This window comes from Pelmatolapia mariae, linkage group LG16_19 (assembly GCF_036321145.2).
Source record: "Pelmatolapia mariae isolate MD_Pm_ZW linkage group LG16_19, Pm_UMD_F_2, whole genome shotgun sequence".
NCBI classification, from domain to species: Eukaryota; Metazoa; Chordata; class Actinopteri; order Cichliformes; family Cichlidae; genus Pelmatolapia; species Pelmatolapia mariae.
Genome location: NC_086241.1, coordinates 65,432,885 through 65,444,873, shown reverse-complemented (window position 1 = coordinate 65,444,873; position 11,989 = coordinate 65,432,885). Strand labels below are relative to the sequence as shown.

At 41.2% G+C, this 11,989-nt stretch overlaps 1 protein-coding gene across 1 annotated transcript in view; it reads right to left on the bottom strand.

Moving 5' to 3' along the window:
• Positions 1 to 11,989, bottom strand: part of kiaa1109 (KIAA1109 ortholog) — a 70,753-nt gene that overhangs the window by 20,029 nt on the left and 38,735 nt on the right. Inside the window, exons 53-67 of the mRNA XM_063497961.1 lie at positions 11,109 to 11,315; positions 9,807 to 10,042; positions 9,424 to 9,674; positions 9,178 to 9,283; positions 8,522 to 8,619; positions 8,203 to 8,391; positions 7,792 to 7,960; positions 6,554 to 6,765; positions 4,098 to 4,296; positions 3,854 to 3,913; positions 3,462 to 3,688; positions 1,750 to 1,880; positions 1,541 to 1,664; positions 1,283 to 1,395; positions 719 to 812 (exon numbers count right to left, since the gene is read on the bottom strand). Of these exons, the coding sequence (XP_063354031.1) occupies positions 719 to 812; positions 1,283 to 1,395; positions 1,541 to 1,664; positions 1,750 to 1,880; positions 3,462 to 3,688; positions 3,854 to 3,913; positions 4,098 to 4,296; positions 6,554 to 6,765; positions 7,792 to 7,960; positions 8,203 to 8,391; positions 8,522 to 8,619; positions 9,178 to 9,283; positions 9,424 to 9,674; positions 9,807 to 10,042; positions 11,109 to 11,315 (2,416 nt within the window). The remainder of the gene's footprint in view (positions 1 to 718; positions 813 to 1,282; positions 1,396 to 1,540; positions 1,665 to 1,749; positions 1,881 to 3,461; positions 3,689 to 3,853; positions 3,914 to 4,097; positions 4,297 to 6,553; positions 6,766 to 7,791; positions 7,961 to 8,202; positions 8,392 to 8,521; positions 8,620 to 9,177; positions 9,284 to 9,423; positions 9,675 to 9,806; positions 10,043 to 11,108; positions 11,316 to 11,989) is intronic.

Below are 11,989 nucleotides of genomic sequence, written 5' to 3'. Positions count from 1 at the left end.
TTCAACTGTAAAGTGTTTTTATTCTGCAAACAATTGATTTTCTGCGAACTTTCTTGGGTTGAGGTCATCTAAATAAAAGCAGGGATGAATTGCTGACTCTCACACTCAGCAGCTAAGGGAATAATAGGTTTTATTATAAATCCGGATGATCCTTATGCACCAGTAATAAATCAAAATCTAACTGTGGACACAAAAGTGTAAGTTATTATGCAAATGAATGTCTACTGCATATAGCCGAAAGTTCCCGTCTTATCATCCTGTTTTGGTTTTGCATATTCAAAATCCTGTCAGCACTGTCAAGGTAATCACAGAGGAGAGGAGGAAACAGAAGTTTTTGATCAGCGTTGGTTATGTATTTTCATTTTTTAAATTTTATTCTTGGACCATATACCTTGAATATATCTCCTGGACTGACAGGTGCAGACTCCAAAGCCTGATTATTAATCTTTAATTGGACAGAAGAGTTATTTTTAAAACAAGAGTTCATCCCTCTGTTTCTACTGCAACATACTGTACAAATGGTAACAAACAAACATGTAAATGGTGGATGAGATGCAGATGATCGCATATAAAATTGCACAAAACTAAAACAAACCATATAAAATGTTGATTTGTTTGGAAATGCTTTAATTTATAAATAAATCAGTTAAGAGGTACAATGCAATCTATTAATGTGCTACAGCAATGGATATCTGACACATGAAGAAGGCAGGCTTACCGTGTCCTGGATGTTGAAGGTGACCCGTGGTGCCGGAGAGGACACGTCCACACGGTTATCTGGGAAATCTACATCCACATCTCCGATTCTGGAACTGAAGCCAACATTGTGAGAATCTCATTTTTATTTGATTTTGTTTCCGAACATATGGCATTTAATCAGCGAACACTTGTCAAAGCCCAGCCTGTTATTAGTACAATTCATTTCAAGTCATTGTTGAGCATTTGTTGACCCCTCCAGAGTAAATATTTTTCTCCTGTGAAAGGTCTGTGAACCGCCTGAATATCAATACTACATTAATCCTGAGATAATCTGCATAATTACTATAAACAAATGCAATGAGCACTTCCTCTTCACTACATTCTAATTTGTGAGTCACTCTGTCCCTCTTTGTCAGCAAGATAATGGGAAAATGTTTGAAAAACATAATGGCAGCAGCAGCAGCAGAGATGTGAGACGGAGGTCACACGGTCCTGTTTGTTTACAGTGAAGCTCCCTTAATGGTGTCATTTCTATGATAATCTGATACCAGGGAAGGTGCCTCCTGCTGCCCTCCTTTGTTACCTTTGTCTGTCCATCCTTTTTAGAGGTGGCCGGCCCGCTGCCGCTGAGATGCTTTTGGAACGGTTGTAGCTTGGTTTGTAGCCAAGACCCCACTTATCCTTTAGAGAGGCCGCCTGGGAAAGAACAAACACAGCTAGAAACGGGTCCATAAAAGGATAAATATGACCAACACCCTAGCATTATTTCATGCTATTTTAAGTTAAGGTGCTGTGGCGAATGCACTTCTACTCGGGGAAGGTAAAGAGACGGGGGATTCACCCTCATGCTGGAGCGACGCAGCTTCTTTCTGACATCTCTCCTGATGTCTTTGACGGCCACAGACTCCAGCTGTTGATAGCGCTGGATCTCTTGGTTGATGGTCCCTTCGCTGGCCCCCAGTTTCCTGTGTTCGTAAGAAGAAGACACGGCTAGTCATTTAGTTGTTCCAACTCTTTAAACAGAACAGTTACAAAAAGCTGGAGTCTTACTTGAGGTCATCGATGACTTTGGCTTGCTCATTCAGTTCTCGGATGTCAACGACCCTTTTTGTGAACTTCCTCCCACGAGCATCAATTATCTGGTTTCCTGTCACCATTGACCTTCTGGGGTCAACCGCCTCCTGTTGCACCAAAGCAGGAAACCAAACACACAGATGTGGTAAAACTGATTGACAACTGTGACAAACTTTCTGATCAAGAATCCATCGTCCCGATGTCCCCGTGTCTGATTAAAAGGTGCATTTTTGTGATTCAATCATTAGAAGTTTATCTGTAGAATTATCCACACACCAGGAGCCATGTCACAAAACAAGAGACACCACCACCACCACCACAACTCCTAGTGAAAGAAGGAAACAAAGCTTTATTGCCAAAGGGAATTATGGGCCACTAATCTACTTCTTTTCACCCATCATTGAAGCTTAATGAGGAGGGCAGTGGAAGCAAATAACACAGCTCAGAATTTTGGAATCCACAGCCTTCATCTCTTAAGTGCAGGTGCCTGAAATGTGACCTTGTAAGTGATTCAACCAGCCTGGAGAAAAGTTTAACACTGCGGGCGGCTACATACACAAGCCCAGGAGAGGGGTCTTTGGGTTCTGCCACTGCCTGGTAGGCAAGGAGATGCACAGTTTAAGTAGTCGACGGGGACAGATATGCTCTGAGGCCTGGGGCTGAGGCCCAGGATGTGGTTTACCAGACGCTTCCTTAAGGTCAGCCGAGGGCTGAACTCTGGAGTCTGTAAATAACAGCAGGGACAGGTGAATGGAAAGGTGGAACAACGGACAGACTGGGTCAGACTTTGCCTTCTGAAGCTTTTTTTTTTTTTTTTTTAAATGCAAGCCAGGTAGGATTTGTTCAAACAGACTGATGCATTATTAAAGGAATAGTTCAACGTTTTAGAAATCCAGAAACACTATCCTGTCGACAGCACGATGAGAAGATATCGTAGCTCTTACCTGCAACACCACAATGAACAGCAGCTGGTTAGCTTAGTAAAAAGAGAATATAGGCAGTCCTAAAGAACCCAAACTAACACATTTTATCAGTTTGTTTAATCTGTGCAAAAACCAAAGAGGAAAAAAACAGCAATTTGCTGTTTTACTGAGGGGTTACGTGCCTGAGTGTTTCTTAGCTGGGAGCTGTGACCTCAATCTTGTGAGGCTGCTGGAAACCAGCAGAAACTCATAACAGCCCCCCAGACAACCCAAACCAATTTGTTTTAGAGGCAGCTTTAGTTATCAACACATTCCCTGTTTTCAGTCTTTGCATCAAACTAAGGTAACAGCTGCTGCTGCAGTCTGTTATCTAATTTACATACACCACAGTGGTACTTATCTTCTCATATTACCAGCTGCAAAATAAGAGAATAGATGCATTTCCCTAAATGTTGAACTTCTTCTTCTGAACCTGCGATACTGACTAGTAGTAAACTCAACAGCTGAATATCCCCACTTCAGTTTAGAGTTTTTCTTTTCACAACTTTCAACACTGGAAATATATTTTTTTAGATATTTCCTGAGAACTTTCTAACTTAAAGGAGACCATCTGATCTGACTGATGTAACAGCTGCTCATGTCTCGTTAAAGTCAAGCTGTGAAAGAACGACTGAATCCAGCTGTGGCGGAAATACACAATTACTCTTTAGCAATCTTCCGAATTCAAACTAAACTGTAATAAAAACGAACTGAGCGGTGTCTGACCACGTGCGTGGTGGGTGACATGGAGTCGGTTTCGTCCTCATCTGAAAGGTCTGCCATGTTCACAGAGTTCAGATCGGCGATGTCGTCTATGTCCTCCTCGCCCGTCAGGGACGTCAGCGTGTTGCCCAGAGCGTTAAGGCGCTTGCCGATGTTGGGGTCCATGTGAACGGCGATTCCACACATCTTCCAAAGCACATTGAGAGTCCAGGTACCAGCGCTGCTGCTTTCTGTTTTGGTGAAAAGGAAGCCAGGAGTGAGAGGGAAAACAGTGGATGATGTTGGGAAAATTAATGCAATAAATAATAAAATTTTCCACACAGTCTCAATATCATTGTGCAGCTCTAGGGTGTGATCTATATTTAATAGACCAGAGCACAGTTAAAAGAACTTGCCTGCAGAGGGCTGGCCTGTAGTCCTGGAACACACTTCATATGTACCATCAGGGACTACACCTGCACACAGGTACATACAAACAAATATCTTTTATGATCTCTATAGAGACACACTGACATAGTCTTCTTCTGCCCACTAGCTCACAAATCAAATGTGAACGGGCTCACATAGTACAGAATTTGTATTTGAAATGGCTTTCTGCAACACTTAGATAAAAACATTTGCATAAACTGTGTCACTCACAAGCATTCATGACGATGTCTCCCCGGACTTCAGGCTTCCAGTCGTCCCAGGAGGTCTCGAAGCCCTCGGCAAAGCGGATGCAGAAATTTTTGAAGTGTCCTTTACTCACCAGGGACTCGGAGGAGCAGGCGGTGATCAGTGTGCTCTCGATGGTCAGGACCAGCGCAGAGCCCGTGTCAAAATCTATGCTGTGATTGGCCTGGTGGAATGGCAGGGAGAAAGGTTACTCTGGCCTCAAGGGAGAGAGGAGAAGGGGGGAGAGTACAAGGAAAGACAAACCATTTCCATTTGTTTGGAAAAGGAAGCGTTGGCAACACTTCATTCTGTACAGCTGTCACAATGGCAAATTATTGCACATTAAAGGGGATTTGCTATGCTTATTTCCAGCTCTATACATTTTAGCTTGGACTCTAGATTATACATGATTCACGGTACAAAACAAATAATCCTTTTTACATCTTTCTGGCCTCTGTATAGTCTGTGTCCACACAAGCTGGTTTAACACCCTTTGCACCCTCTCTTTAATGCATCTTTATTCTTATGGCCTAAAACTCACCAACAGAAGGTTTGAATGGCAGGTGAAAGAGTGGAGCCAGAACTGTGTATCATAAAGACGGGGCAAAAAACTGGGCATCATAAAGATCCAAAAGGTCTGAAACTTTTTTGTTTGTTATTTTAGCATGTTTAATATTAAAGTCCACCTGAAAATAGTGGACTATTTTCAAACCACTATAAAACCTGTGGTTTTATAGTGGTTTAAAACCTTCAAGGGAACAAGTTTAAGTGCTACTGACATAAATCTATCTCTGAGTGAAGTGTTACCAAGCTCTTGAGTACATTTCAAGTTCAAATGCAGAAAATCAGTGATTAAAGAAGAAAAAAAACAAACAAAAACCCCACACATCCAAATTACATGAATTTGATTAACCTGACATTAGTCCCAGAATAGCAGTCTGATCATCATCATTAGGAAAATACATATATCTGTATCTGAACTATTTACTAACCCATTTTTAATCAGCTGGATGAAAATAATCAGACCACAATTTTGGGGCAGCTATTACAAGATCCCAGATATAAGCCAATGCAAAATACCACATGCATACAAGCGTAGAGAGAGCCCACCATGTGCAACACTGCACCTAACTATATTCTTGATCTAGTCTCGCATATAGAAACGTACGTAACTTAAAGGCACTCACATAATCAATACTCTGGACACCAACAGGCATAACTTTTATTATGAAAACACACCTCAAACACCAGCCCGAGCTTCACTACTTGTTATGCCGCCGTTAGAGAAGCTTTTTTTTTGAAAACACAAAGCACCTATGCTGCAGTATACTGCAGTGTGACAGGTTTTATAGAAGAGCGTCACTCAGTATCAGTCAACACCTCACACCAAGCCATCCCAAGAGATGTAATAAACTTTTGGTTACTTTTCGTGCATTTCTTTGCTGGCCTGCTGAAGAGCTGGCCCCAGCTTCAGAGTTTGTGCCCTCCGTAACTGGTTCTTGTCCTCTCTATGGAAATAAGTGTAACATAACTGTCTGCATCTCAAATCTTTCCAATCCTAGCATGCAAAGTAGAATAAGGATAATTCAAACTATAATTAATGAGTACAGTAAAATATAGGACACCCAATATGCACATGCACATGTTGACTTAAAGTAACTGTGAGGAAGCCTGTCTGTTGGGACTGTATACAGATTTACAGCAATTGTTGAGGAAGCACTGACATCAGATGTGATAAGAGTAGCTCAACATCACTGAACGGTTCTTAAGGCTGTTAGTTTGGCATCAGTCTCACATGCCTGCAGACTGGTTGGTGTTGAGCTGGAAATCTACCGAAGCCAGGGAAAAATGTGGATTGTCTAACCAGTTAGCAAGTGTTTTTGCTGCAAGTTGCTGGCTGCTGCTTGGTGGAATCAGCAGCCTTCAAAGTAAAGACAGTGTCTTATGACTATAACCAACATGTTTCAACATAAACTGGTTTTACTTTGAAGGCAAGCAGTCTGCATTTCCAGTTTACCTACTGCTACACTAGGTGAGTATTTGCAGACATAGGAAATCAATGTCTTCCATGAAAACTACTGCAGATTGTGGCATCTACTAGCGATCAGTGCACTAGTAGATTCATCAGTATATTCAAATTTGGCTGATCTGAAAAAAGCAGCAGTGATGGAAGCAAGCCATAGAGCCACAAGCAGAACACCTTGTTGGGGATTTTTGTTTTTTATAACTTTTGAAAGTGTGTATTTCAAGTCAGCATATATTAAAACTATTTACAAAACAAAATAAGTTGTGCACTTTATATCCTAAACCTGCTTTCAAAGGATACAAAGAAAAAAAAACACACCAAACTTAAAAATATATAAGATTATTTATAAGAAAACAATCTAACGCTCAAAGGGACTGACCAATGACACTTGGCAGACTCAGTCATAGCATATTACCTGAGATGTGTTGGTAATTGGCAGGCAAATACCGAGGTCATTGACTGTCAGTTGCAGAAAGAGGGTGCTGAATGCCTGGGCGGAGGTCTGTTGAATGCCTGGCAGCTTATCCACCACTTCTTTTGTGGCCACGTGAATGTCCTTGTTGAGGGCCATACGCTGCTCATTCCAGTTGTCATATGCTGCTTTGTAGTTTAGCCAGAAGAGCACAGCTGCAGGAGAGCACAGTGGTGGGATGAATAAACATTAAATAAGATCTCAAATGTCATTTAAGTAATTTATATCAAATTTTGAGACGTTAAGGAACCAAAAACTCCAAATACGGATCTAAATAAGGAAAATCAGTTTTTCCCAGAGCATGAATAAAATCACACACCCATCCCATTTTACTCACCAGTGTTGGAATTGGCATCAAAGTGTGAAATAATGTTACACAGTATAAAAACATTCAAACCTATACTTTATACTGTTGATTGTTCAGTGTTACCCAACAACATTAACAGGACCAGAAAGTCTTTCTCCAGTAATGTCACCTAAATACGTCAGCTACATGTCTGAGTCTTATTAAACCAGACTAAGTAAGACTGACGGAGTCATCTTAACAGACAGACATGTTTCTAAAATTTCTACAAAGTGTTTGATGGGTCAGATTATTGAGACACACTAACAATGAATAATGTATAATGGGAGTTTGACAAAATGTTAACAGAAGCTGAAGTTCAGCAGTTGCTTCCAGCTGTAGATGTTTTGAGTTTATTACATTAACTGCAACATCAGTTAGTAGCAGCGACTTTTAAACACATGGAAAAGAAGCAAAAACTTAATCACTTGGAACAAATTATCCCAGACAGGTTTGATAAGGATCCAACAACAAATTACACTGTGTACTTTCCTCACATAGTCACAGCTTTTAAGCTGTCACATCCATTTACTAAACTTTATTACACGTGTATATATACACACCGTCCCATAATTTCATAAAGGACATGCCCACTCTAATTACCAAAATAACTTTAACAATAAAGCTGCCACGTTAAGAAAAGTCTGACTTCAAGGGTAACGTATCACCTGCTGTACTGTATTGTACACAATGAGGCTTCTGATCCTGGTTCAGTCAAGAAAGCTGTGAGAAACTTTGAACGTCAGAAAAATCATCACCTTAAAACACAGATTAAATATCATGCAGCCCACGTTTTAAAAGACCTATACACCAAAGATAGAAAAAAAGGAAACCTAACCTCTGTCGAATGCCACGGGCTGAGCGAAAACAACTGGTCTGTTGAGTGTGATGAGAACAGCCTCTTTGTCAGTGGATCCACTGATTTCCTCCTGCAGAGCATTCCGCAGACCAATCCGAGTTTGGAAGTATGCCACCTGGTGGAAATCCGAGCCAGCTTCTTCATACACCTTTAAAGTGAAAGTGAGAAAAGGAATCAAATCTATTATCGTAGGATCTACTGTACAATATAAAGCGCCTTGAGGCGACTGTTGTTGTGATTTGGCGCTATATAAATAAAATTGAATTGAATTGACTTCATCTGATACGATAAAGCACGGGACGAATGGGACCTGTTAAGAAGTGAGGTTTCTGTGTCTGTATGTTGAGTAAGACGCACTGCTCGAGAATACGTGCAGGATTTCATTTGTACCTGGTGCTTGACAATCTGTCCAAGGGCTAGGTTGAGGTCAACTTGACACTTTCCAAAGAGTTTCAGGTAACTGCTGCTGCCTCCAGCCTGAGCCTTGCACTGGATTCTGTTGGACAGCTCGAGCTCAATCAGGCCCGTCTCAAAGCGCACGGCTCGCATGGAGGGAGTGGTTGCTGTCATCTGGATTCCCTGTGAACACGAAAACAACAATAAAATCTCCACAGAGAAAACTTTAACTGGTTCATCCCTTCAAAACAACACAAAGCTTCTCCCAAAGAGAATAATTTTGCATTTCTGAAACAAACCGAACATCAGATACCTTGAACCTGAGGCTGAGAGAATAAAGCAGGATTTTGGGTTTGTCTGCATCTGTTGAGGTGTCGTGCTCATTCCAGAGTGGGATGGGTTGTTCTCCTCCTGGCAGAACAGAATGCACATACCTTACAGGTCACTTCAGGTCACACACAAGCTGGATAAAACATAGCTACAGTGTGGCAATGTGGACCGTGGGCAGATGTGCAAGTATTAATCTGCTGTAGTCTTCAATTGCAGCTTTTCCTCCTTAATGTGCCTCCATCATTATTCTTTTCTCTAAAATGGTAAAAGAACTACCACTACTCTCTCTGTTGGGCAATTATATCAATCAAGCCTGGTGAGCTTAACAAATTACTATCAATAATGTTGTGGAAATAAACAAGGGTGGATTTGTAGCAGTGCATCGGGCATTGATGTTTGAGGAAAAACGATTTTTTAGCAACTTAAGCAGCAGCTGTAGGATACAGAATGCTGTGGGGAAAAGCCAGATGTCTGAGATTAGATTAACTTTATTGATCCAAGAGGAAAGCTCAGCTGCTGCAGCAGCACATAGAGGGTACAGTAATGGAACGTGTTTGTGATTCTGGTAAGTCTGTAAAAATGTAAAAGATAATAATTAAAATAATAATTAAAAAAAACAGAAGGTTTACGTTACAGTACCTGACACTTTCTGAATGACCTCATTCACTTCCTTCATGAAAACCTTCTGCAGAAAGACCAGGTGGTTGAGCAGGTCTGTGGTCAGGTTGTGCTCAAAAGAGCCAATCTGTGGATGAGAGAGGACAGCGAACACAAAGATCAGTTAGTTGTTAAAAATAACTTTTAAAAAAAAACTTTAAAGATTTAAAATGCAGATTGTAAATCAACAGGCCTTTAGGTAAAGCACCTGCTGCTATAACTTTTTACCTCAGCTACACATCGCAGGTAGTTGCCCTGCAGGTAGTTTCCTTGTTTTGCTGGGAAGTCGTCTGGCGCCCAGCCCTGGTCTGAGTGACTATCGTGATCCTCCATGATGTACTCTCCCGACATTGTAACCGGCGGCAGCGTGAGGCTGGCTGATGGCGACATAGTGTGCTGGGACATGTCCACCGGGGATACTTTTGATTGGAAGCAAAGTTTGTGGTTCGGCAACTCAAACGTGAAACTGGTTTGTGCTCCTAAAGACAAGATGGTGAGAGAAGGAATATCATGACTCATTAACCTCAGCAAATTGGTACAAAAGGCTGGGAGGAAAACAATTATTTTAAATAAATATTGCAGAAGTTAGTATCAGATATATTTTCACACACCCGTCATGCCGTGGCTCTTCATGCGTCCCATCTTGTACTCTGCTTTCAGTGATGGGAGCAGGGCTGCGCCAATGGTGATGCCATCCATCATGGCGCTGAACTTGAGGACAATGGGCTTCTTCTCCAGGCCTTCGGGAAGCTGAGGGAACTCGTTGGCCTCGACAGGGGTCTGGTTGATGCTGGATGCTTTGTCAGAGGGTTGTGGGGTGGGGGTGTCCTCCCTATTAGGAGGTTGGCTGTTAAAAAACATAAAAACAATTACTCATGAGGTCAGGATTGCATGACTTTCTACTTTAGCTGCAACTTTGGCTTTTAAAGTATTACATAGCCTTAATCCCACTTACATCCATCAACTTCTTTACCGCCTTTTAAATCCCTTCTTAAATGTTCTTTTACTGTGAGGCGTTAATGAATATTTGATATGTGTTTATAAATGCCGCCTTGTTCCCCAATGGCGTGTTTGATTCTTTTTATAATCTCCTCTTGTTAATATTTCTGTTTTTCTTTCAGATGATTTAATTGCTTCCATAGGATGAGACTTTGTTCAAAAGTGGTATACTGATAAAGTTTATGTTTATTATTATGTGTGCTGTGTCGTCAGGAGGGTGGCTGGCTGTGTGGGTTTCCTCCCACAGTCAGAAATGTCCATGTTAATTTAAAGTGATGATTCTAAATTGGCCGCCAGTGTGTGGGTAGATAAAGTGCTTAAGTAGAAAGTAAAGTGTTTTATAAATGTGTGTGGAAATCACTGTGATTGGTCAGTGAGACTAGAAAAGTGCTACATAGTTACATGTTCAAGTTATGATGTAATATGTTAATATCTGGACTGGATTTGGAGGCAGTTCCTCCGATTTTTCCACCCAGCCTTATGAGGTAAACTGCGTTGAAGGAAGCTACACCCGGAAAAGTCACTGCTAATGCTTTGATTCAGTTATGTGTGTGTTATTATTCAGAACTCTGCAGATACTGACTTCCATTCCAGCGAAAATCAAATTATAGACAAGTTCTTTAATACCCAAAGCACACCTACAACTCTATAAATATATTAACATAATTCAGCATATTACCATGGAAACAGACCACACGCAGGTTTTAAAGGCAGGCGACAATGTGGACCTGCTGTAGTAACGTGTCTGTTTAGTAGACATTAAGAACTGAATGAGTAAACACTACACTTCAGAGACAGCACGTGTTGGATGGTGGATTCATTTATGGTTTCAAGTTGAGCACATTTTGAAATTGATCACTTTGAAGTGGGGAAAAAAAGCTGTGAGAAAAGCTGAATAGGTGAAGCAGACGTACGCATTAGAAGGCTGGCGGATGAGGTCGGAGATTTGCTTGGAGAGCTGATGGGAGCTGCGGACCATCATACTGTGCAGCGTAGCCGGGTGTTGGGGAATGTTGATCATGATGGCCCCCACTTTGAAGACAGCAGCGTTGTTGGTCTTCAGGCCCCGCTGGGCGCTGTACAAGGCCTGAGACTTGGCGATGTTGCATTTGACCACCGTTCTGTAAACACAGAGGAAACCGGAATAAGCAGCAGAGCAAAAAAAAAAAAAAAATGCAATCATAGAGAAGACGTGGACTTATGAATGAAGGTGGGGTTAGACACCAAACAGTGAAACACCATGCAGATTCAGGACTGCAATTATTTGTGTGTGCGTTTTTCGTTTTTGTTTTTTTAGGGACGTAATGAGCGGTTATGGTAGTGACGCTATGAATGAATAACAAAGAATGCATGGTCTGCAAGCCTGGCTGGCTCAGCTAAAGGAAAATGATATTGCGTGGACTAAATATTAATAGACTGCAGTGTTTTATCAGATTGATGACATTAGAAGAGAACATGAATGCTGTAAACAAATACAAGAAAGCTGAATAGATAATGAGACACCATTTTTTGGCTTCAGCGTCTCAAATATTTAGTTTTTCTGCTTCTCACTGGTACAACAAGATACTGCACTGACTCGCTTTTATTTTTCTGACATCTTGTAGAAAAAAGTGAGATGAGAAAGAAATCAGATGATTTTATGTTTAGGGGAAGAAAAAAAAGTCAGCAACAACAATCCACAGGTCTTTAGCCAGTGGCAGTTGCTCCATTTACACAAACTTAATGGGGACAGATCTGTGTAAATGCTCACTGAAAACAGATGTGGTAAACAGGTGACTGAAACAAACGATGGATG